Raw genomic sequence first — 22,577 nt, forward strand, 5'->3', positions numbered from 1 at the left:
GTTAGTGTTGTTCTGGCCTTTATTAAACAAGATGTTGTAAGAATTCGGATATTAGAGACTGAAGAGGGTACAAGAAGAGCAAAATAATTGTATTGTTTGACCTGTGAGAAAACGTTAGGGGTGGGGGGAAAAACTTCTTAGAGAAGGCAACAAGGTGATTTAAAAGGAGAAAAAGAACAGGTAATATAGACAAAGGTTAGCATTCCCTTCCTGAAAGTATGGAGAAGGCAATGGCACCCCACTCCAGTACTCTTGCCTGGAAAATCCCATGGACAGAGAAGCCTGGTAGGCTGCAGTCCATGGGGTCCCTAAGGGTTGGACATGACTGAGCGACTTCACTTTCACTTTTCACTTTCATGCATTGCAGAAGGAAATGGCAACCCACTCCAGTGTTCTTGCCTGGAGAATTCCAGGGACGAGGGAGCCTGGTGGGCTGCTGTCTATGGGGTTGCACAGAGTTGGACACGACTGAAGCGTAACTAAGCTCATCATAGTCGAGGTAATTCAGTATAACCACCTCTTTGATCACAAGTGTAGGGAGAAATTGGAAGAAGTCACTGAAGCCCTGGAGGGGTACTTGCTCCCCTGGTCGCACTCTGCAAGCTGTGCAGGGAGGAAAGTCTGAATAGCTGCTGCCTGATGGTTTCTTAATGCCTTTTATGTCTGTGTCCAAATCTGCAAAGTGTTATAACTGTCATCCGACTAATAACGACTTTTCGTAACTTGAGATTTCCCCAAACCCATGCTTACCAGGGGCAGTTGTACAGGTGGGGCAAGTGGGATCTGAGGGGAAAATGTTGCTCCTTGGGGTGGGTAAGTGTTAAATCTCTGTAACAAGAGACATGATGTCAGTCATTTCAAACATTTAAAAACTTAAAATGATGAACGCATCATTTGAAAATACAACCAGAAGGTTACCTGAGCACTGGAACTTTCTCCAGATTGTTCAAGCTTGTAAAAAAAACAGCAACAAGGTAAAACAACATGAGGCAATGCGTTATTCATTACAAAGAGATTTGATTCTAAATGAGAACGGGCTTCAAGCCACTATCAAGCATTATACTCATCAGCGATGTACCTTTCTCTCTGGAATAAAAAGCAGTTGAGTCTAATGTATAAACTGTTATATTTAAAATGGATAACCACCACGGGTCAGGGGACTGTGCTCAGTGTCATGTGGCCGCCTGGATGGGAGGGGAGTTTGGGTAGAATGGATATATGTATATATATGTATAACTAAATCGCTTTGCTGTCTACCTGAAACTATCATAACATTGTTAATTATCTATACTCCAATATAAAATTAAAAGTCTAAAGAAAAAAAAGCAGTTGAGTCTAATAGAGAAAGATTGAATGAATTTTGTCCAGTAATTTAGACATTGTACTTTTTACCTTTGAACTTATTTCCAAAGAATATATTCTGTACATTTCATACATATTTCATACATAGGTACATATTGCATATCTCTTTATCTGCAAATCAACAGTGTTCTCAATTTAATTCTCAGCACTTAAAAGTTCAAAGTAGAGAGAGTATGGAAATGTAAACTTAAATTTGGTACCCCCAAATAAAAATTTGAAAGCTGCCTCACTTCTCTGAGAGCTCCTTTGTTAGAAAATGTGCAGGGAGCAGGTGTTCCTGCCTACTATTAATAGCTATGCTCAGTCAGCTCAGTCCTGTCTGACTCTTGTGGGCCCCATAGACTGTGACCCACTGGGCTTCTCTGTGCCTGAGCTTCTCCAGGCAAAAATACTGGAGTGGGTTGCCATTTCCTATTCCAGGTGATCTTCCCAACCCAGGGCTCGAGCCCACGTCTCTTGTGTCTCCTGTATTGGCAGGCAGGTTCTTTACCACTAGTGCCACCTGGGAAATCCTCCTGTTTCCTAGGTGCCCTACATATTCAGATCATAATAAACACAGCTTAAACTCATAGATCTCATTTGTGTAGATGAGGAAGCATGCCTATAGTCAACATGAGACAAGTTGGGGTGAGGATACTGTAAATGAAACAATTCAAACTGCCTAATTAAGACTTAGGTCAGTGTGGAATACTTGCTCTATATTGCAAAGTTTGTTTGAGAGCTTCCTATATTCCAATTAGGACTCTTAAGTGCATTGATGGATTTTTATCATCCTTGCACAGCTCTGAGGTAGTTCTTATAACTCATGATACAGGCTAGGAAGCCATGGGTTATTTCCTTGCTCAAGGTCATACAGCTTGCAGGACTTCCCTGGTGATCTGGTGGCTAAGACTTTGTGCCCCTAATGTGGGGGACCCAGGTTCGATCCCTGGTCTGGGAACTAGATCCCATGTTGGAACTAAGAGTTTGCATGCTACAAATAAAATATTCCACATGCCACAATGAAATCAAAGATCCTGTGTGCCACAACTAAGACCAACTCAACCAAATATATATATGTATATATATACATACATATATATTTTAAAAAGGTCATGCAGCTTGCAAATGGCACGCAGAGCTGGGATTTGTACTGGGAAGACCTTTGGACTGAAGAAGAGTGGTAATTCCTGGTTCTACAATTTTCCTGGGGTCCACTTTCCTCTTCCATGAAATGAAAAGATACAGGAAGTGCTTTCTAGGTACTGTCTCTAGGACAGAAATGGAACGGAAAATTGAGGGCAGTACTCACAGGGATGGGCAAAGCAGTGGCCATAATCAAAAGGCCAGCCAGAAGAAGACATTTCATTCTGAAGAAGGAGTCTGGAATTGAAGGGTTAGGAGATCATTTTTTTAGTTTTTTTCCAAGTCCTATTCCTATTATTAATAGACTGTTTAGTCAGAGGTGTTGAAATAGTGATGAGACTAAATTCTGCCCCTAGATCCAGGTTTTGTAAGCCTACGTCAGTGCTTTTAAAATGGTGTTTAGACAAGACATGCATTTCCTGGTTCATAATGTTACTCTTACCACTTTTTGTTGTAATCTCACGGTTCAACCTGTACTGCTTGGTCCCTGAAGTTATTCAAATTTGTGGTCTCTACCCACAAATCAAACATCAGTGTCATAGCATGCTTATTATTGGAGATACAGTACCACTGGCTCAAGTGAAATTTCTTACATATACAAATAAAGTATACAAATAAATCCATCTTGAGCTTCTACCCCCATGAGATTTACCAGGTCTTCACATGGTATGGATGCTATTACTGACAATTATAATTTCTCAAGAAGAAAATGATACGGGAAAAGTCTTGAAAGGCATTTTGGATTGGTAGAGAAAATGCACATTATGAATAAAGTCAATAAAGCAAGTCAATGTGGTCTTTACTGGCCAGCAGTTTCTGAAAGTAAACTTTTTATGATCTTAATTCACATTTAATTCAGATTAACTTACCTTAGGAGTTTCAAACCAAATCACTGTACTCTGAAATTGAATTTTGGAAGAAAAATCAATTTCATCATATTCCTATTAAGACTTGTCCCCAGCGTCTGAAGCAAGTTGTATCTCTTGATACGCAAGTCACTCTTCAACTATTTTACCACATATGTACTTGAAACAACTCAGATTTATCTTTGTGCCATTTCACTTTGCCTGAGTTTAGACAGCCCATCTCCCTTTCCCCTCTTCACGTTTCTTCTTTGTATTTTTCTTCCTTCTGCATTCAAACCCTCGGCTTTTTTTCTTCCTTTGAAAAGTGGACCTATTCATTAAATTATCCAACACAATAACTTTTACCAAGTGCAATAGAATCAGTCCAAAGTATACTGTGTCTTTTCAATCACCTTCGCTTCAAATGGTCCTTGGGCAACAAATTCAAAGAGCTGTGTGATCTAGAATCTCTATGCCCATCTCATATTTAAGCCATATTGCTAATGCCTTTGTGGTCATGGGTAATATGAGTCACAGAATTTGAAGCTAAATTGAATAATTGGTTCTACACTAGGAACACCAATGTCTAAAGAATTTAAATTACACAGAGATAGGCTTAAAGACTGATTACTGAGAAATAACTTAATCTCCTTGGCTGGGATTAATGTCTTTATCGCAAATAATTCACAATAAAAAAATTGTGATTATTAAGGATATTAAAATGCTTTTACAATATATCATCCAAGGCAGTTTTACCTGTGGAGCCTTAACTAATAACATGTTTTAAAATTCTAAAACTTTCTATTATTAAATAATATTTTTATTTCAAAATGAAAGTTATTTTCAAATAAAACATTTTTAGTGAATATTTAGGTAGTATCCTTAGCATTAAAATCACTTTCATTATTTAAAAACATTTAAAATACTTAAAACATTAAAAATAGTAAATCAGGTCTTTTAATTTTACTGTTCTGAGCAAACGTGCAATTAGAAACTTGGTTTCTAATTAGTTAGGACCTTCTGTGATATTTCTGTGTAGGCACACATAAATAACATTTTGAATTTGGGGATAATTTCTAAATTTATTTCTGTAGTTGAAAGAAATTATAAACAATGCTTAATTAGATTTTTTAATGTATTCTTAATTGAAGAATAATTACTTTATAATATTATGTTGGCTTCTGCCATACATCAACATGAATCAGCCATAGGTATACATATATATCCCCTCCTTCTTGAACCTCCCTCCCACCTCCCACCCCATCCCACCTGTCTAGGTTGTCTCAGAGCCCCAGTTTGAGTTCCCTGAGTCATACAGCAAATTCCCACTGGCTAGCTTAATTAGATTTTGATTAATCACAGTGAACTTAATTATTTAGACATGACCTGGTGTGATGTGGTCTGATTAAGAACAAGTTAGTCATTGAACTAAGAAAAGAGATAATAAATACAATTTTGATTAAAAAAAAACAAAACTCTTCTACAAGTATCCTTTAGATAAAACACCCACGGGAATATTCTTTCAGTGACTATTACAAAAAGCCTCTAAATAACAACACAGTTTTGATTATTTGAAAAAGACAATTGTGTTGACATATTCCATTTCAGATGGGAAACGTGGAAAATTCCCCGTGGTCTAGTGGTTAGGACTCTGTACTTCTGCTCCAGAGCACAGGAGTTCAATTCCTGTTCAGGGAACTGAGATCCCAAATGTCAAGTTGCATGGCCAGGAAAAAAAAAAGGATAATATGTAAAAGATATTTTATATTTAAAAAAATATATGGTAAGTAGATATTTAACTGGCTGACAGTTTTTTTATTGCCTTGTTCCAGCCCTTGTTAAACTTTATTTTGGTATCTTCTTTGTACAATCCGGCTTTTACTGTATTAATAGTTCCCAAAGAAGAGCTCAAATAAAGATACCAGCTTTCTCTTAGGACACATTGTCTTGCTATCAAATGACTAGTGGTGTTTATCTCTGACTACACGACATCAAGACTCCTCAGGGCCCTTCACTGTCTGTTATCTTTACAGTCTCTTTATTTTGAGGACATGAAATGTGGAGAGATTTTGCCGGGCCTCCCTTTTATCAGACACACATGCACACCCGCACAGATGCTAAAATTAGTTGTATCAAGCAGTGTATAATCATCTTTATTTTAAACTGACTTTGGTGAAGAGTGCTTGGCTTTAGTTTTTTTCTGTTTAAACTTACATTATGACAAAAAACATTGATGAGCAGCTACCATTTAACAACTGAATATTTGTTTGCCATAGGAAACATCCCCTTCAACCACACTCACACTTTAATTTTTAATTTATTTATTTTTAATTGGAGGGGAATTGCTTTATGATATTGTGTTGGTTTCTACCATACATCAACGTGAATCAGCCAGAGTTATACATGTGTCCCCTCTCTCGTGAACCTCCCTCCCACTTCCCACCCCTTCCCACCCCTAGAGGTTGTCTCAGAGCACCAGCTCTGAGTTCCCTGTGTTACACAGCAAATTCCCACTGGCTGTCTGATTTTACGCATGGCGATGTATATGTCTCAATGCTGCTCTCTCAATTTGTCCCACCCTCTCCTCCCCGCAGTGTGTTCTCTTATGTTTGTGTCTCCATTGCCATTAGAGTCACTTCTAATGAGGTGGATGAACCTAGAGCCTATTACACGGAGTGAAGTAAATCAGAAAGAGAAAACAAACTAGAAATCTAGAAAAGTGGTACTGGGTGAACTTATTCTCACTTTTTTTTTTAAGTAGTAGGTTTTAGAAAGTGTGATTTGATATGAACTATGAGCCCTGGCTTGGTCATTCACGTATAATTATTTAACTAAATAACTGTAAATAAACTTGAATAAGCGTTGGATGTATATGGATTTTTATTAGGATATTAAGATATTGACAATAACACACACCAGTAACAAAGAAACTTATTTCACTTTTTTGAAGTGCAGATGATACTATGGACAAAATGAATGTATTTTTTTAGCTTTATAATCTCTAAGTATATTAAAAATGGATGCAGAGAGTAATGAGTTAAACTCCTGTTCACAGTGTACAACATTTTACATATATTGACTCTTTAAGTTTAAAGTTTTATTTCTAAAGCTAATGGTAAATGCCCGGTGCCTATACTGTTATCAAGCAGTTACTCTCATTATCTTCTCAGACATGCAAGAATTTTGCTAAATATAAATCTACAAGTATCACATTGGATATACTTCAGAAGTGGTCAGAACAAAGGAGGAGGCTGGGTATTTTGAGTTCATTCAAAACAGGAGATTTTCATCTATGTCTTCTGTAAAAAAACAAACATAAAACATGCTTTTAGAAAGTAGTCAGAGCAGTAACATAAACCATGTTAGAACTAGGGCATCAGAGAAGCCATGAATAAGGCAGTACGACAGTGGTTCTCAGTCCTGGAAGGGTGTTAACATCACCCATGAAATAAAAAAATACATATCCTCGGGCCTAGCTCCTGGCCTCCTGAATCAGCATCCCTAGGGTGGACCAATGACATGCATACATTTAGGAAAGCTCTGCAGCTGGTTGTGAGCTCCTCGGTGGTTCAGCAGTAAAGAATCTACCTGTAATGTAGGAGACACAGGCACATGTGTTCCATCCCTGGGGCAGGAGGATCCTCTGGAGAAGGAAACGGCAACCCACTCTAGCATTCTTGCCTGGGAAATCCCACGGACAGAGGAGCCTGGTGGGCTACAGTGCATGGGGTTGCAAAGAACTGGACATGACTGTGCAACTGAGCACACAGGTAGTTCTGATGTAGGGTCAGAACCGCTGATAGAGGAGGCTGAGGGGAAACCCAGCCAAGAACTGCCAAATAGTAAGTCTCCTACATATGAAGCTTCAAGTTGCGAACTTTCAAAGATGTGAACATGCATTCTTAAGTCCAGTCACGTAAGTGCGTTCGTATCTGGTGTACATTGTCACATGCGTGCATCCTCTACAATTAGCTATGGTTTTGTGTACTTTACTGTGCAGCACTGTACAGTACCTTTATTTCAAACCCAGGATGTCCAGAAGCAAGCGTAAGAGCAGTTGTATGTAGCTGATTGTATTAGACGGATACCTAGGCACATGTTGTTGGACTTAACGAACCAATTGAACGTGCTCTGGGAACGGAACTCATTCGTATGTAGGGGACTTACTGGACTAATCTATAAGGTTGCTGAGATATAACCCAAATAAATAGAAGAATACATGAGTTTGGACAAGCTCTGGGAGTTGGTGATGGATAGGGAGGCCTGGCGTGCTGCAATTCATGGGGTTGCAAAGAGTTGGACATGACTGAGCGATTGAACTGAACTGAAACCTGTCTGGAACACCAGGCAGTTTCCCTGCCTGATGTCAGTCTTCATCTCGCCCCAGAGAGGGGAAGAGTACAGACTTCTGGTGTATTTCTCTTGAGCACTGGCTTCATTCGTAAAGTTGGGATAATAGTCTGCTTACTCATAAATTTACTTATATTTGCACTTATACTTTTTGTCTTCTTTCTGTTGTTTGGATGAGAGATGTTCCTCCTATTGTTTAGTCGCTCAGTCGTGTCTGACTCTTTGCAACCCCATAGACTGCAGCGCACCAGGCTTCCCTGTCTATTACCATTACTCCCAGAACTTGATGAAATTCATGTCCATTGAATTGGTGATGCTCTCTAACCATCTCATCCTCTGCTGCCCCCTTCTCCTTTTGCCTTCAATCCTTCCCAGCGTCAGGGTCTTTTCCAATGAGTCATCAGGTGGCCAAAGTATTGGAGCTTCAGCACCTGTCCTTCCAATGAATATTCAGAGTTGATTTCCTTTAGGATTGACTGGTTTGATCTCCTTGCTGTCCAAGGGACTCTCAAGAGTCTTCTCTAGCACCATGCTTCTCTAGTTTGAAAGCATCAATTCTTCCGCACTCAGCCCTCCTGTTGACTTGGAAGCGAATCCTCTGCCTGTGTTCAGGGTCTCTTCACCCCCATTTTCCTCTTTTTTTCTTATATCCACAGTCTTTCCTTTTCCTTCTTTTTTTAACCAGGTCCTTCCCATTAATGTTTAACTATGCTGCATATCCAGCCTTGAGAGCAGTGCCTGGCACTGTGCAGACTACCAGTAAAGATTTGTTGAAGGAAGGAATGAATGAGTGAGAGCTCAAGCCTCTTTTATTCTTGGAAATACTTCTCTCAACTCTGTATCCCTCTCTAGCTCATTCCTGCCTTCAAACCTCCTCCCTTTAGCCTTTCTCGTCACCTCTTCTTTCTTACTGTGTCTGGCTTTCATCTTGACCGTTTCACAAAAACACTCTTCCAAGGCTACTGAGGGTATCCTTATTTCTACATCCATTGGAAATTCTTTTTAACTTTACTTGACTTCTCAGCAGCATGTAGCACTGTGGTCTCCTCCTCCTCTTTGAAACACCTCCAGAGATGTGGCCCTCTCCTCTTTTCTTTTTCCTTGCAGGAGCCTCTTCATTCTCCTTCACGAACTCCATCCTCCTCTGTCCATTGTCTGGATGTTGCTCCTTGGTACTCAATGCAAGACCCTTTCCCATGTAACTCGGCACCTTGTCCTTAGGGAATTGATTTCTTTCCCTGGTATCAGTTATTTTCTGTATGCTGGCAATCCCCAAATACATATTTCAACTCCCCAACTCTGTCTTGAAAAGCAGACCCATATATTCAACTATCAACTGTATGCTGTCAGGACTTGAAAACTCATTGTGTCCCAAATGGGATTTAACATTTTCCCCAAGCCAGCTTCTGTTCTTGTGCTTACTGTTTCAGTGGAAAGTACCTCTCCTTGGTCTGCCCGGCCTGAGCCAGGAACCTGGGCACTGTACCCCTCTTCCTCTCAGGCTCTCAACTGCCGGCTTCCCACCTCCACATATTTCTTATCAAACATTGTCTTATTATTTCTACACACTATACATATTGAATATGTTTGTATTCTCAACTATATCTTGAATATGTTGATATTTAAAAATATATTTGAGGGGACTTCTCTGGCAGTCCAGCGGTTAAGACTCTGTGCTTCCAACACAGGGGCCATGGGTTCAATCCCTGGTAGGGGAACTAAGATCCCACATGCTGCGTGGCCAGGCCAAGAAAATATACAAATAAATAAAAAATAAAATAAATATAGTTGAAATATGTTTACTTGTCTTCCCCCCTCCACTGCTGCTGCTGCTGCTAAGTTGCTTCAGTCATGTCTGACTCTGTGCGACCCCCACTACAACTGCCCTAATTCAAGTTCTCATCAGTTTTTTGCCTGGATTTACCACAAGGGTTCTCTGGCTTTTCCACAATGTAACCAGAAGAATCTTTCTTAAATACAAATCCAGTGAAATCACTGCCCTGTTTAAAGCACTTTGGTGATCATCCAGTACTCTGAGGATAACGTCTTTAACTGGCTCAGTAGGACCTGCATGATGTGACTTGTTTCTCCCGTTAGTCTTCCTTGGAAGGTTTTCCTAAAGATTCACATGGATATGTGTCAGTCCATGGTATGTCATAGGTATTCAATAAATAAGACTCCTCACCTCTGCATTGAATCCCATTTTACACACAAGGAAGATGAGACTTGCTGAGGTTAAGTGGCATGCCCTAATCCGCAGAGCTCGTTAATGACAGAGCTGGAATATTTGAGCGTATCTAGTTCAGAGCAAAGGGAGTTAAAATTCAGGACAACACTGGCTAACATGTATTTTGCCCTGTGGATTTCTCAGTCCTAAGGGAGTAAAGGGTATGCCTTCAAATCGCCTTTTTTTCCCCCCTAGCTGCATCCCAAATCAGTACTTGTTCCGACTGAATATTTAATATCTGCTTTATTGGCTTACTCTGCGATAAATCTTTCCTTTCTTCTAAATAACATAATCATGGCCAAACCACAGTGAACAAACAAGATCATTAGGGGCTTTGCGAGTGGCTGAACTTGAAGCTCTTTCTGCTTCTCCCAGACAACCAGCCAGCACAAGGCCTGAGTGGGCCCACATGCTGAAGAGCTGCCAGAAGTTTCAAAACGAACAGTGAAGGGCAACTAGGTTCCTGAAATGGCCTCTGTTTAAATTTGCCTTTGGGTCGCGCCCTTAAAATCACATGCCGTGTTAAGAGGGCGTGCATAAATATGTCCTGTCTCAGCTAAATTTTTCTCTTGATTTTGGTAGAGAGGAGCGGGTGGGGAAGCTTGGGTATATTTTGTCTTTTTAACATGGTATTTGGAAAAAAACTGTGTTAACCCTTTTTAGGGATGTATGTGAGTGTGTAAGATAGATGTTAGATATCTATGAAAGTGAAAGTGAAGTCACTCAGTTTTGTCCCATCGTTAGAGACCCCATGGACTGTAGCCTACCAGACTCCTCTGTCCATGAAATTTTCCAGGCAAGAATACTGGAGTGGGTTGCCATTTCCTTCTCCAGGGGATCTTCTCTACCCAGGGATCGAACCCAGGTCTCCCTCATTGCAGGCAGACGCTTTACCTTCTGAGCCACATAGATAACACATATTCTGTGTTAATAGAAGAGATATTAGAAAGGAAATTGGCATTATTTGCTTGAGTCTGGTTTTTAACTTCCCATTAACTTCCTATTGATGCTGCTGCTGGGATTCCCCATCCCTGGGATTCCCAGGCAAGAACACTGGAGTGGGTAGCCATTTCCTTCTCCAATGCATGAAAGTGAAAAGTGAAAGTGAAGTCGCTCAGTTGTGCCCGACTCTTAGAGACCCCATGGACTGCAGCCTACCAGGCTCCTCCATCCATGGGATTTTCCAGGCAAGAGTACTGGAGTGGGTTGCCATTGCCTTCTCCGCCTATTGATGCTAATAAGGTGCAAACAGTATGTGGTCGCCAGTCTCCATGAAGGCCCCCAGTGAGTCCCATCTCCTGTGATCTCCTCCCACACTGTGGCAGGGTTCGACTGTGTGACAAACAGAATATGGCAGAAAAATGTCACTTCTGAGATTAGTCCTAAAAGACATTGCGGCTTCTGTCTTGGACTCTCTCTCTCCTTCCGTCTCTCTTTGATAACTTGCTCTGGAGGAAACCAGATACCATGTTATGAGCAGCACCATGGAAAGGACCACATGGTGAGGAACTGAAGGCTCCTGCCGACAGCCATGTAAATGAGCTTAGAGCGGATCCTAAAGCATGGATCCTCAGCGTGGACTCCAAAGCAGATCCATCCAGGTAAACTACCAGGGATTCCCGATCCTCAGAAACTGAGAGAGGTTTTAAACTTCTAACCTTTAGGGCAATTTGTTGTGCAGAAACACACAACTAATACACAGGGTGAGGTGCTTCTTCATTGTTTGCTCATTACAATTGTGCTTATGTTATCAGGCTTCTCCGGTGGCTCAGACAGTAAAGAATCTGCCTGCAAGGCAAGAGACCCGGGTTCAATCCCTGCATCGGGAAGATCCCCTGGAGAAGGGCATGGCAACCCACTCCAGCATTCCTGCCTGGAAAAGCCCATGGACACAGGAGCCTGGCGGGCTACAGTCCATCTGTTCTCAAAGAGTCAGACGTGACTGAGCGACTAAGCTTTCACTTTCAAGTGCTTATTCATTCTTGGCTCACTACAGTTCTGTTTATTTCATAGAATAACATTGTAGAGAGATGCTTAGTTTATCCATAAATGTTTATGTTTATGGATAAATGGATGTTTATCCATAAATGACTAAATCCTCATATTCCAACTCTTTCTTTCCGATGTCAAGGCATCACACATGTGCATGAAGAATACTTTTAAAGTGAAGGCCCCACAGATTCCCTCTTTTGGGGAAACTCTGACCTTTGATGAACTTACTTTTCTTTTACTTTTTGGTTGTATATTCATCCTACATGTATGTGTGTTGTGAACATATGGGTCAAACCTCCGCTCTAGAGATTTGATGTTCACTGTTGATTTATATTCTGCAACTAGATTTGATTGCTCATTTTTGACTGTTTTTCATACCTTGATTATTAAAAGCATGGTTGCTCAAAAAAAAATTGACTGTAACTTAGGAAAAGAAAAGGAAGTAGATTAAGACATAGCCTAGCAAAATAAATGTCTAAATTTAAATACCTCCACTGCAGGGGGAACACCTTTTGAATTAAAGGAGTTATATCTGGGCACAACTGGTGAACATCTTTTGTGTTGGTAATAAATTCTAAGATTCTTCTGGCATCTCTGATTTTCAGAATCAAGCTTGCTGTTTGATTGACAACACACTGTTGTTGTTCAGTGTTGTTGTTCAACAATCACACTGTTTTTGTTCAGTCACTAAGTTGTGTCCACCTCTGTGACCCCATGGACTGCCGCACACCAGGCTTTCCTGTCCTTCACTATCTCCTGGAGTTTGCTCAAACTCATGTCCATTGAGTTGGTGATGCCATCCAACTATCTCATCCTCTGTCACCCCCTTCACCCTCAATCTTTCCCAGCATCAAGGTATTTTCCAATGAGTTAGCTCTTCACATCAGGTGGCCAAAGTATTGGAGTTTCAGTTTCACATACAATTTTTAAAGTTAGGCCCAATATTCAAATTAAGGAAGGATATAAAATCCTTCCTTCCTTGCTTAGAAGGGTAGCCTTCTGAGATTTGACTCAGCTGTTGGAGTTCACATCACTTTCTTAGGTTTAACCAATTTCTGAGACCTCAGTGCCTTTATCTCTTAAATATTCACCCATGCTACCCTTTAGAACAGGTGGCTCAGTGGTTAAAAAAATCCACCTGCCAGTGCAGGAGATGCAGGAGACCTGGGTTCAATCCTTGGGTCCGAAAGATCTCCTGGGGAAGGGAATGGCAACCCACTCCAGTACTCTTGCCTAGAAAATCCCATGGATGGAGGAGCCTGGCGGGCTACAGTCCAGGGGTTCACAAAGAGTCAGACGTGACTGAGTGACTGAGCACACCGGCACAGCCTTTGGAACAGATTAAGAAATGACCTTGCAGTGGCAGCAGTTCTACCGGGGACACTGCCAGCCTGTGGCTTCTGGGTTGCAGTCTAACACACAGCAAGCAGGACCTCTCTGGGAACTGCAGGGCTTAGGGCTTGTCTGGGGGAAGAGAGTACCCCTCTCCCTGGGCTGATGATCAGTTTACCTTCTTTAATTTCAAAGCAGTGACCCCACTCCTGCAGGGTGATGTGCTTATCCTTGTTGGGGTCACACTCTTCAAAGAAGCGCGTTATGCAGTGTTCCATGGGCACGAGAGATGCTCGCAAAGGTGCGAGCTCAGAGTGGGTCAGGACCCTGCGACGAGACAAATGGCAGCCAGTTAACTGAGTAATTGATGTATGAAAAGTGGACTCTTCAGATCACCAAGGGCTTTTTTCTTTCACAAGGTTACCGAGGATGGCAAATACATAGTACGTTCATGAAAAGCTACAAAAGAAATACACTGTTTATCGGTAAGATGCAGCTTTTTGAGTGTCAATGCATAAGGTTTCCTTCTTCACTAGGAACTGTCCTCCCTCCACCCTAAATTTATCAGGATGCACCCCAAGAATCATGTTTATGCAACCTAGCTCTTACCACTGGCCTACCCGATTGTAGGCATCTGACTCAAGTGGGGTCCATCAGAGTATCTTGGAAATTTAGGATCAAGAATGAGAAAGAGGGCTTCCCTGTTGGGTCAGTGGTAAGGAGTCGGACTGTTGGTGCAGAAGACACGTGTTCGATCCCTGATCTGGGAGGATCCCGCATGCCGGGAAGTAGCTAAGACCGTGCACCGCAACTATTGAGCCTGTGCTCTAGAGCCTGGGACCTGCTACTACTGAGCCCACAAGTCCTAGAACCCGTGGTTTGCAACTAGAGAAGCCACTGCAACGAGGAGCCTGGGTACCACAACTGGAGAGTAACCCCCACTTGCCGCAACTAGAGAAAAGCCCGTACAGCAACAAGACCCAGCACAGCCAAAAATATGAATACATAAATAATTTTTTTTAAAAAAGAATGAGAACAAGTTGGGACTTCCCTGGTGGTCCAGTGGCTAAGACTTCGAGTTTGCAGTGCAGGGGGCCCAGGTTCTATCCCTGGTCAGGGAACTAGATCCCACATGCTGCAACTAAGACTCAGCGCAGCCAAATAAAGAAATATTTTTTTTAAAAAATGAGAAAGAGTTGAAAGAGTCTCTGGGGGTGGGGGGGGGGGGGCTGGACCCTAACAAGTGAACTAGGGAGCAGAGGCATGGCCATATTCTGTTAGTTTCAAAGCAGCTTTGTATGTAGACTCCTAGCCATATTTGTTTGGCATTTCTGTGTTCTCCAGTGGATAGCGGGAAGTTTCCTAAATCTGTTTAGAATTCTCTTGGTATAAGCAACTCACCATTATATCAGGGGCATGACCTAGTGATGGGAAGGTGGACAGCTTTTACCTGTCCCGAGGATGCTGGTCCAGCTCGCTGAACTGCCAGTGCACAGGATACACATACATATGGTAGTTTTTCTTAAAGTCTCTTAAGAGAAGGTCGATGGAATGGTCTCCAGCCAAGAGTCTCTTTTCATCCAGGTAAATTTTCTTGACCTTCGAAATGGAGAGGATCATCAGAGAATCAGACAAGTGTAATGGAATTATCATTTAATAAACTTATAAACTTTACTTGAAGAGTCATTGTAACATAACAGAGGAAAACAAAACCAGAATGTTATTTGAGAATAAATTACACGCCTTCTAACTAATCAACACTATAGCCTTTCTCCATAGAATAATAGCTAACAGTAAAAAATCCTGTGGTTTTTGAAGAAATTTAAATCTTTTTTTGATCTTTTAACCAAATAATGTCCATCATGTTTCTTAAAACAATGAGAAGGTTTGAATGAAAAGGGCTGAACTGATCTAGGCACTTAGTTGGCAAAAAGTCCTGCTCTTCCCCATTGGCATGCTCCATTCTCAATCCTCTAAGTCAGTGGTCCCCAGATTTTATGGCACCAGGGACTGGTTTCATGGAAGACAGTTTTTCCATAGACCCAGAGGAGGGAAAGGTTTTGGAATGATTGGTGGCTCAGAGGGTAAAGAGTCTGTCTGCAATGCAGGAGACCTGGGTTTGATCCCTGGGTCAGGAAGATTCCCTGGAGAAAGAAATGGCAACCCACTCTAGTATTATTGCCTGGGAAATCCCATAGATGGAGGAGCCTGGTGGGCTACAGTCCATGGGGTCACAAAGAGTTGTACACGATTGAGAAACTTCACTTCACTTTTGAGCACATTACATTTATTGCACACTTTATTTCTAGTGCCTTTACATCAGCTCCACCTCAGATCATCAGGCATTAGATCCCGGAGGTTGGGGACCCTGGTCTAAGTATTTCCATCCAGTGCCTGTTGCATCTCAGGTTAATCTTGGTTTGATGCCATGTGATATTTTCACTGAAATGTCCCTGTTTTGTATCTAATGTTCTTTACCACAAGCACCACCTGGGAAGCCCCATAATTATGTACACATACATGGGCTTCCCAAGGCTTCCCTGGTGGCTCAGAGGTTAAAGTGTCTGCCTGCAATGCGGGAGACCTGGGTTTGATCCCTGGGTCGGGAAGATCGCCTGGAGAAGGAAATGGCAACCCACTCCAGTATTCTTGCCTGGAGAATCCCATGGATGGAGGAGCCTGGTGGGCTACAGTCCATGGGGTTGCAAAGAGTCAGACACGACTGAGCGAGCAACTTGACTTGACTTGACTTGACATGGGCTTCCCAGCTGGCACTAGTGGTAAAGAACCCACTTGCCTATGTAGGAAATGCTAGAGACAAGGGTTCGATCCCTGGGTCAGGAGGATCCCCTGGAGGAAGGCATGGAAACCCACTTCAGTATTCTTGCCTGGAGAATCCCATGGACAGAGGAGCCTGGCAGGCTATTGTGTGGTCCGTGGCGTCACAAAGAGCTGGACACGACTGAAGTGATTTAGCATGCATGTTTATAACTATATATTGTCTCTTTGCTCAGAATATAAATTCATGACGCCAGAGATTTTTTTTTTGTTTGCTTCACTGCTGTATTGCGCATGCTAAGTCGCTTCAGTAGTTTCCGACTCTTTGTGAGCCCATGGACTGTAGCTCGCCAGGCTCCTCTATCCATGGCAAGAATACTGGAGTGGGTTGCCATGCCCTCCTCCAGGGGGGTCTTCCCTATCCAGGGGTCAAACTCGGGTCTCCTGCGCCTCCTGCACTGCAGGCTTTTTCTTTCCCTCTGAGCCTCCGGGGGGTTCCTCATTGCTGTATTTCCAGCATGTAAATCAATTCCAGGTACCTGGTATACACTCAATAACTATCAGATGCTAGTTTTCCCCTGGGAACTTCTAGAACCAATATTCTGCCCTTTTTCTTCTTAATATATTACTGACATTGTTAATAATGGATTTATCAGAGGGTGAGATGGTTGGATGGCATCACCAACTCAATGGACATGAGTCTGAGTAAACTCTGGGAGTTAGTGATGGACAGGGAGGCCTGGTGTGCTGCAGTCCATGGGGTCACAAAGAGTCGGACACGACTGAGTGACTGAACTGAACTGATCTTATATCATAAATCTGTGTCTGGCCTATGAGGGCAAGAAAGAGGTTTAGATTTAAAGAATATGTCTGGGCCTGAAGATATGAACACTGAATTGAGGTCAGTAGAGCTTGCTCTGGGTATGAGTTCCAGAGCCCTTGCTAAGGCCCCTGGCCCTGTGTGTAGAAATGGGGGGGGGCGGGGTTGGTCGTGTCATGTCCCAAACTTTGGGGCATGAACAATGACCTCTACTATTGTGTTCTTCCATATGTATCAACCAGGTGTGGTTTTACAGAGGAAGGCAAGCCTTCACCATACCTCCCTCCCGCCCCATACCTTTTTTCCTGGTAGACAGACTGGGTAGCTGACCGTGGATGACTTACTTTATTTCTCTGCTTCTCGTTCAGATATCCAGAGTGCTCAGGGTTAGGTTCATAAAGCTGCACAAGGATATTCTTGAGCCAGTCTCTCATCCTTAGAGGAAACTGGGTCACTTCGAAGTCCGTACAAACAGGAATAGCTGTTCCAAACAGAAAGTACACCGATTTTAATTTTGAAGTTTTACTCCTGTCCCAGGAAAAGTCTTCATAACAGGATGCTTCACACCTTCTGGTGACTGATAGAAGCCTCACTGGTCCTCCGTCACAACAGTGGTCCTTTATCCTGCTGCCGAAATACAATTGCCAGAAGCATTGTAAAGCCATACCAGATGCCAGCGGCCTTTCAAAGATTTGATTGATCTGGCATGGAGCCTAGGAATCAGGGTGCTTTAAAAGCTCTGTAAGTAACTGTGATGTGCAGCCAGGACTGAGAACCACTGCACTAGAATCAGAGAGTCGGAATTCAGAGGTGGAGGTCACAAGAGTTATTTATTAGGAGAAAAGAGAAAAAGGCAGAAGTCAGCTAATACTGTGATAATAATATTAAATCTCGACTTAAAGGAACATTTTTTTTTTTCAGATATAATTGACATACCACCCGGTAAGTTTAAGGCATATAGCATAATGACTTTACATACATATATATTGTGTAATGGATAGCTCAGCAAGTTTGGTTAACATTAATAACCTTGTATAGTGACCTCCATTTTTTATTTCCTTCTGGTGAGAACTTTCAGAATCTACTCTCTTGGCAACTTTCAAATATATCAGACAGCAGTGCTGACCGTTATGTTGTGTATCACATCAAACATTTATTTCTCAATCCTGCTACATGTCCCATACAAGTTGGCAACTGAGCTCTGCTCATCTCAGTCTCTCTGGGGTTCAGGGTAGGGGAGACACCACCATCTCAACACGAGGTGAAGGGAGCATGGAGAGCCATACGCCAGCTCACTTATTTATTTTTTTAAAGTCAGATCAGATCTTTTTTTTTTTTTTTTAGAATGTTTTGGGATGTGGTCCATTTTTAGTCTTTCCTGAATTTGTTACAATATTGCTTCTGTTTTATGCTTTGGTTTTTTGATCAAGAAGCATGTAGGGTCTTAACTTCCCAATAAGGGACTGAACCCTCACCCCCTGCTTTGGAAGGTGAGGTCTGAACCACTGGACCACCAGGGAAGTCCCCATACACCAGCTCTTGAATGCTCTGCCCAGAGCTCACAGGGATGATTTTTGCCCAGATTTCACTGGACAAAGCAACTCGTGTGGCTGCGTCTAACATCAAGGGGACTGAGAAACAGGCTCCTTTCATGTGTCCGGAAGGACAGGAGAGGTTAGTGAACACTGCGCGTGTGGAGAATCATTTAGCGACCAGCAGATGCAAACACAATTGAGAGTATCCTGGGGAAGGAAGACAATTTTTCAAAAAGTCTGGAAGAATAAGTTGTCATTAAACTTCTTGGCAGACTTTAACTTGGGAAGAGGACAACTAATTTAACAAAACTCCAATGATTCATCTCAGTTATTACGTGGATAACATTATCATAGTGGTTCGGAACCCTGGCTGCACTTAGAATTGTCTGGGTTACTTTGAAAACAAATGAAAGAACAATGCCAAGGTTCCAACTCAGTCCAGTTAAATCAGAATCACTTATGGTTAAAGCCTAGGAGGTATTCTTCTAATTTTTACTTTAAAAATTCATTTTATTTCATTTATTTTGGCTGCGGTGCAAGGCACATGGAATCTTAGTTCCCCAACCGTGGATGGAGCCTGCGTCCCTGGCATTGGAAGCGTGGCGTCCCAACCACTGGGCCACCAGGGAAGTCCCCATTCTTCTAATTAAAAAAAAAAAAAAAAAAAAGCCTTCCCAGTTATCCTAATATACAGCCTGAATTCAGAACTACATTAGATTTCGTTGTTCATGTTGTCTGCATATATATATGAGTGCTGTGCTGTGCTTAGTTGCTCAGTCATACCCAACTTTTTGAGACCCCATGGACTGTAGCCCACCAGGCTCCTGTGTCCATGAGATTCTCCAGGCAAGAAGTGGGTAGCTATGCCTCCTCAAGGGGATCTTCGCAACCCAGGGATTGAACTGGGGTCTCCTGCATTGCAGGTGGAGTCTTTATCAGCTGAGCTACTAGGGAACCTATATATATATATATGAATACATATGTATTATATATTTTATTCAGGTTCACCCCAACTTTTTTGCAACGGCAGATGCCAGTAGTGATGTTCTCTTACATTTGCAGGCTCCAAAGTAATCCAGGTGCAGCTGGTGCCCCTTTTTCATCCTCTCCATTCTGCACTTAGTAGCAAAGAGATGACAGGAGCTGGCATAGGTCTGATTGTCAGTGCCACAAACCTAGGAAAGATAAGCATAAGAAAAACCTCAAGTTGACGAATGTTCATTGGGAAAATACTGTGCTCTTTAAAGGCTGTTTAACCAACTGCTGAGCCAAAAATGTGGTCAGTTAGGGGATGCTATTAAAACCCTAACTATCCCATCTGATGCCCAAAATCAACTAACTTATACTCATGGTGATGATAATTTAGCTGATAAACACAGAATAAAAATTGCAGATGATTCCAAGGATAGAATGAGTTTTAAAATGAATTCTACATAAATGCCATTATTATTTGAAGGCACAGTTGAAATTCTTTGATTTTGTTGGTATTTGTTTCTCTTGGCTATTATTTAAATATCAGATGATAACCGGGACATTTACTTCTTTTTAAGCTTAATTTTTACATTTTTGACTATGCTGAGTCTTCATTGCTGCATATGGGCTTCCTCTCGTTGCGCAGCGGAGGCTACTCTCTAGCTGCAGTGGAAGGGCTTCTCACCATGGTGGCTTCTCTTGTTGATGAGTTTAGTTGCTCTATGGCATGGGCATGAGGGATCTTCCCCGTTCAGGGATTGAACCTGTGTCCCCTGCATTGCCAGGTGAATTCTTAACCACTGGACTACCAGGGAAGTCCCTACATTTTTTTTTGAAACAAAAATTTCAATTGCAAATTACTTCCATTCAAATCAAATCACCCAACTGTTTGATGTCCCTTAAAGACCATTTTGTAAAATACTTACTTGGTCAAGGAGTTTTGTAGGAGGACAAGATGCTGGATCTTGGCAGACACAGTGGGGTTTTCCATGTTGATCAGCCTTGCAGATGTGTCCTCTTTTGCACTGGAAGCTCAGGCAAGAATCTAACAGAAAAGTTTGGACAGGAAACATGGACAAAGCTAAATTGAGTACATAAACTCAGATTCACCCAGATAGTTCCATTTTCATGAGTAAGAGAAAATTTGGGGAAACATTAGAAATTAAAAAAATTTTTTTATTAGAGGAGTATAATGATTTTACAATGTTGTGTTAGTTTCTGCTGTACAACAAAGTGAATCAGCTGTATGCTACATATATCCCCTCCCTCGTAATGAATGTGTTGGTTTTCAAGTGGGACTCTCTGGTATGAGGCTATTTTACACAATATGCTAGATTTCTGTACAGTTTGGATTGGGGATTTAAAAAGAACAAACAGTTATTCTTGGCCACCCTGTAATGGTCATAGTCTGATACCTATAGTGCCAGGCTGTGCAAATTGGTCAAAAGGTAAATAAGCCACGAGAATTTTATTGGTTGAAATTTAAAATTTTGTGATTGGGGTGTGAGACTGAGATTGAAAGTGTTAGTCACTCAGTTGTGTACGATTCTTTGTGACCCTGTGAACTGTACTTCACTGGACTCCTCTGTCTATGGAATTCTCCAGCAGGAATACTGGAGTGGGTAGCTATTCTCTTCTCCAGGGGATCTTCCTGACCCAGAGATCAAACCCAGGTCTTCTACATTGCAGGCTGATTCTTTACCACCTGAGCCACCAGGGAAACTCAAAGATTGATATTGCTGCTAAGTCGCTTCAGTCGTGTCCAACTCTGTGTGACCCCGTAGACGGCAGCCCACCAGGCTCCCCCATCCCTGGGATTCTCCAGGCAAGAACACTGGAGTGGGTTGCCATTTCCTTCTCCAATGCATGAAAGTGAAAAGTGAAAGTGAAGTCGCTCAGTCGTGTCCGACTCTTAGCAACCCCATGGACTGCAGCCCACCAGGCTCCTCCGTCCATGGGATTTTCCAGGCAAGAGTACTGGAGTGGGGTGCCATTGCCTTCTCCGAAGATTGATATTAGGTCTTAATTAAATATGGAATCTAAATTCTTAAGTTATGGGTTTGAGTGTAAATAAGGCAGAATTAATGCTTTTTCAAAGCAAAATGATTTTGAGAAAAAGAATTCTACCAGTAATATTGCAACTGGACTTCCAGTCTATAAACACAGTTAACCATAGTTGTCTATCAGATGTGCACAGGAGAATGTTAGCAATTTATGGGAGTATTTCCCAGGGGAGGAATTGGGAGAGGAAAAATTCTGATGAAGAGGTGGGGATAGCCCAGCATGGCCCATTCCATCTCTCCCCTGATACAGTCACAGACAGTGGGCTTAGCCCATTCTCACCGACACTGTGCACCCTCGTGTTGCCTTCAGTTGAATGCTCATCTTCTTTCAGTGAGCTCTCTGCTTTCTTGGCCTGTATAATAACAAAAGCAGAAGTGGAATTATGTTTAGAGGAAAGCTGTGCCATTATTTATAGTTTCCCTGTGCATCCCTTCACAGATCTTTTCATACCTCAATCATTTTATTTTACTTCAATTATTATTAAAAATTTTTTTTCTTGGCCACACTGCATGGCATATGAGATCTTACTTCTCTGACCAGGAATTGAACCCATGCCCCTTGCATTGGCAGCACAGTGTTAACCACTGGACACCAGGGAAATCCCTATCCCAATCATTTTAGATCTCAGAGGGAGACATGAGCCACAGTGGTGGAAAGAGACAGTAGCCCTTTGAAAACAGGATTTGTTATCTTTATTAACTGGGCTCAGTGGTGTATGTCTGGGTTTGCCCAGTAAAAGTTGGAACCAACACCAGAAGCAAAGTTGGAATCTCCCCGTTTGGTTTGGGAAGACAGTAGAAATGTGGTATTACCATGCGATCCTCTTAAGACACGATTACGTCAGTAATCTCTATGAAGCTGTTGGGAAAAGTTTTTTAGCAGGTTTCTCAAATGTAAGAAAACTCCTACCTTAGAATGGCAGCAGAGTTCTCAGGAATCAAAATGACTGTCCACCTTGCTACCAAAAAGCTATATCAGGTTCTTCTGGTAGGTTCCTGCCAGGGTTTTGCTTGAAAGCTCCAAATGATTAAACAACCAAATAACAATGTGTTTCTTCCTTTCCCTCATCCTGTTGCTGTTCCCTGATTATCATTTTGGTGCATGTCTGCTGAATAAAGTTGTGGCTGAAGTCTTTGTTCGTTGCCTATAAGCTAAGTCAACAAACATTGCTGGAT

The 22,577-nt window shown here is 42.0% G+C and overlaps 1 protein-coding gene across 1 annotated transcript in view; it reads right to left on the bottom strand.

Annotated features, from left to right (window-relative positions):
• Positions 1-6,194: 6,194 nt before the first annotated feature.
• SPARCL1 (SPARC like 1) overlaps positions 6,195-22,577 on the bottom strand; it is a 52,894-nt gene continuing 36,511 nt past the window's right edge. Inside the window, exons 5-11 of the mRNA XM_005904477.3 lie at positions 21,682-21,754; positions 20,265-20,383; positions 19,421-19,541; positions 17,176-17,312; positions 14,684-14,832; positions 13,412-13,560; positions 6,195-6,631 (exon numbers count right to left, since the gene is read on the bottom strand). Coding sequence (XP_005904539.1) covers positions 6,603-6,631; positions 13,412-13,560; positions 14,684-14,832; positions 17,176-17,312; positions 19,421-19,541; positions 20,265-20,383; positions 21,682-21,754 — 777 coding nt within the window. The 3' untranslated portion in view covers positions 6,195-6,602. The remainder of the gene's footprint in view (positions 6,632-13,411; positions 13,561-14,683; positions 14,833-17,175; positions 17,313-19,420; positions 19,542-20,264; positions 20,384-21,681; positions 21,755-22,577) is intronic.

This window comes from Bos mutus, chromosome 6, assembly GCF_027580195.1.
Source record: "Bos mutus isolate GX-2022 chromosome 6, NWIPB_WYAK_1.1, whole genome shotgun sequence".
In the NCBI taxonomy this organism is placed as follows: Eukaryota; Metazoa; Chordata; class Mammalia; order Artiodactyla; family Bovidae; genus Bos; species Bos mutus.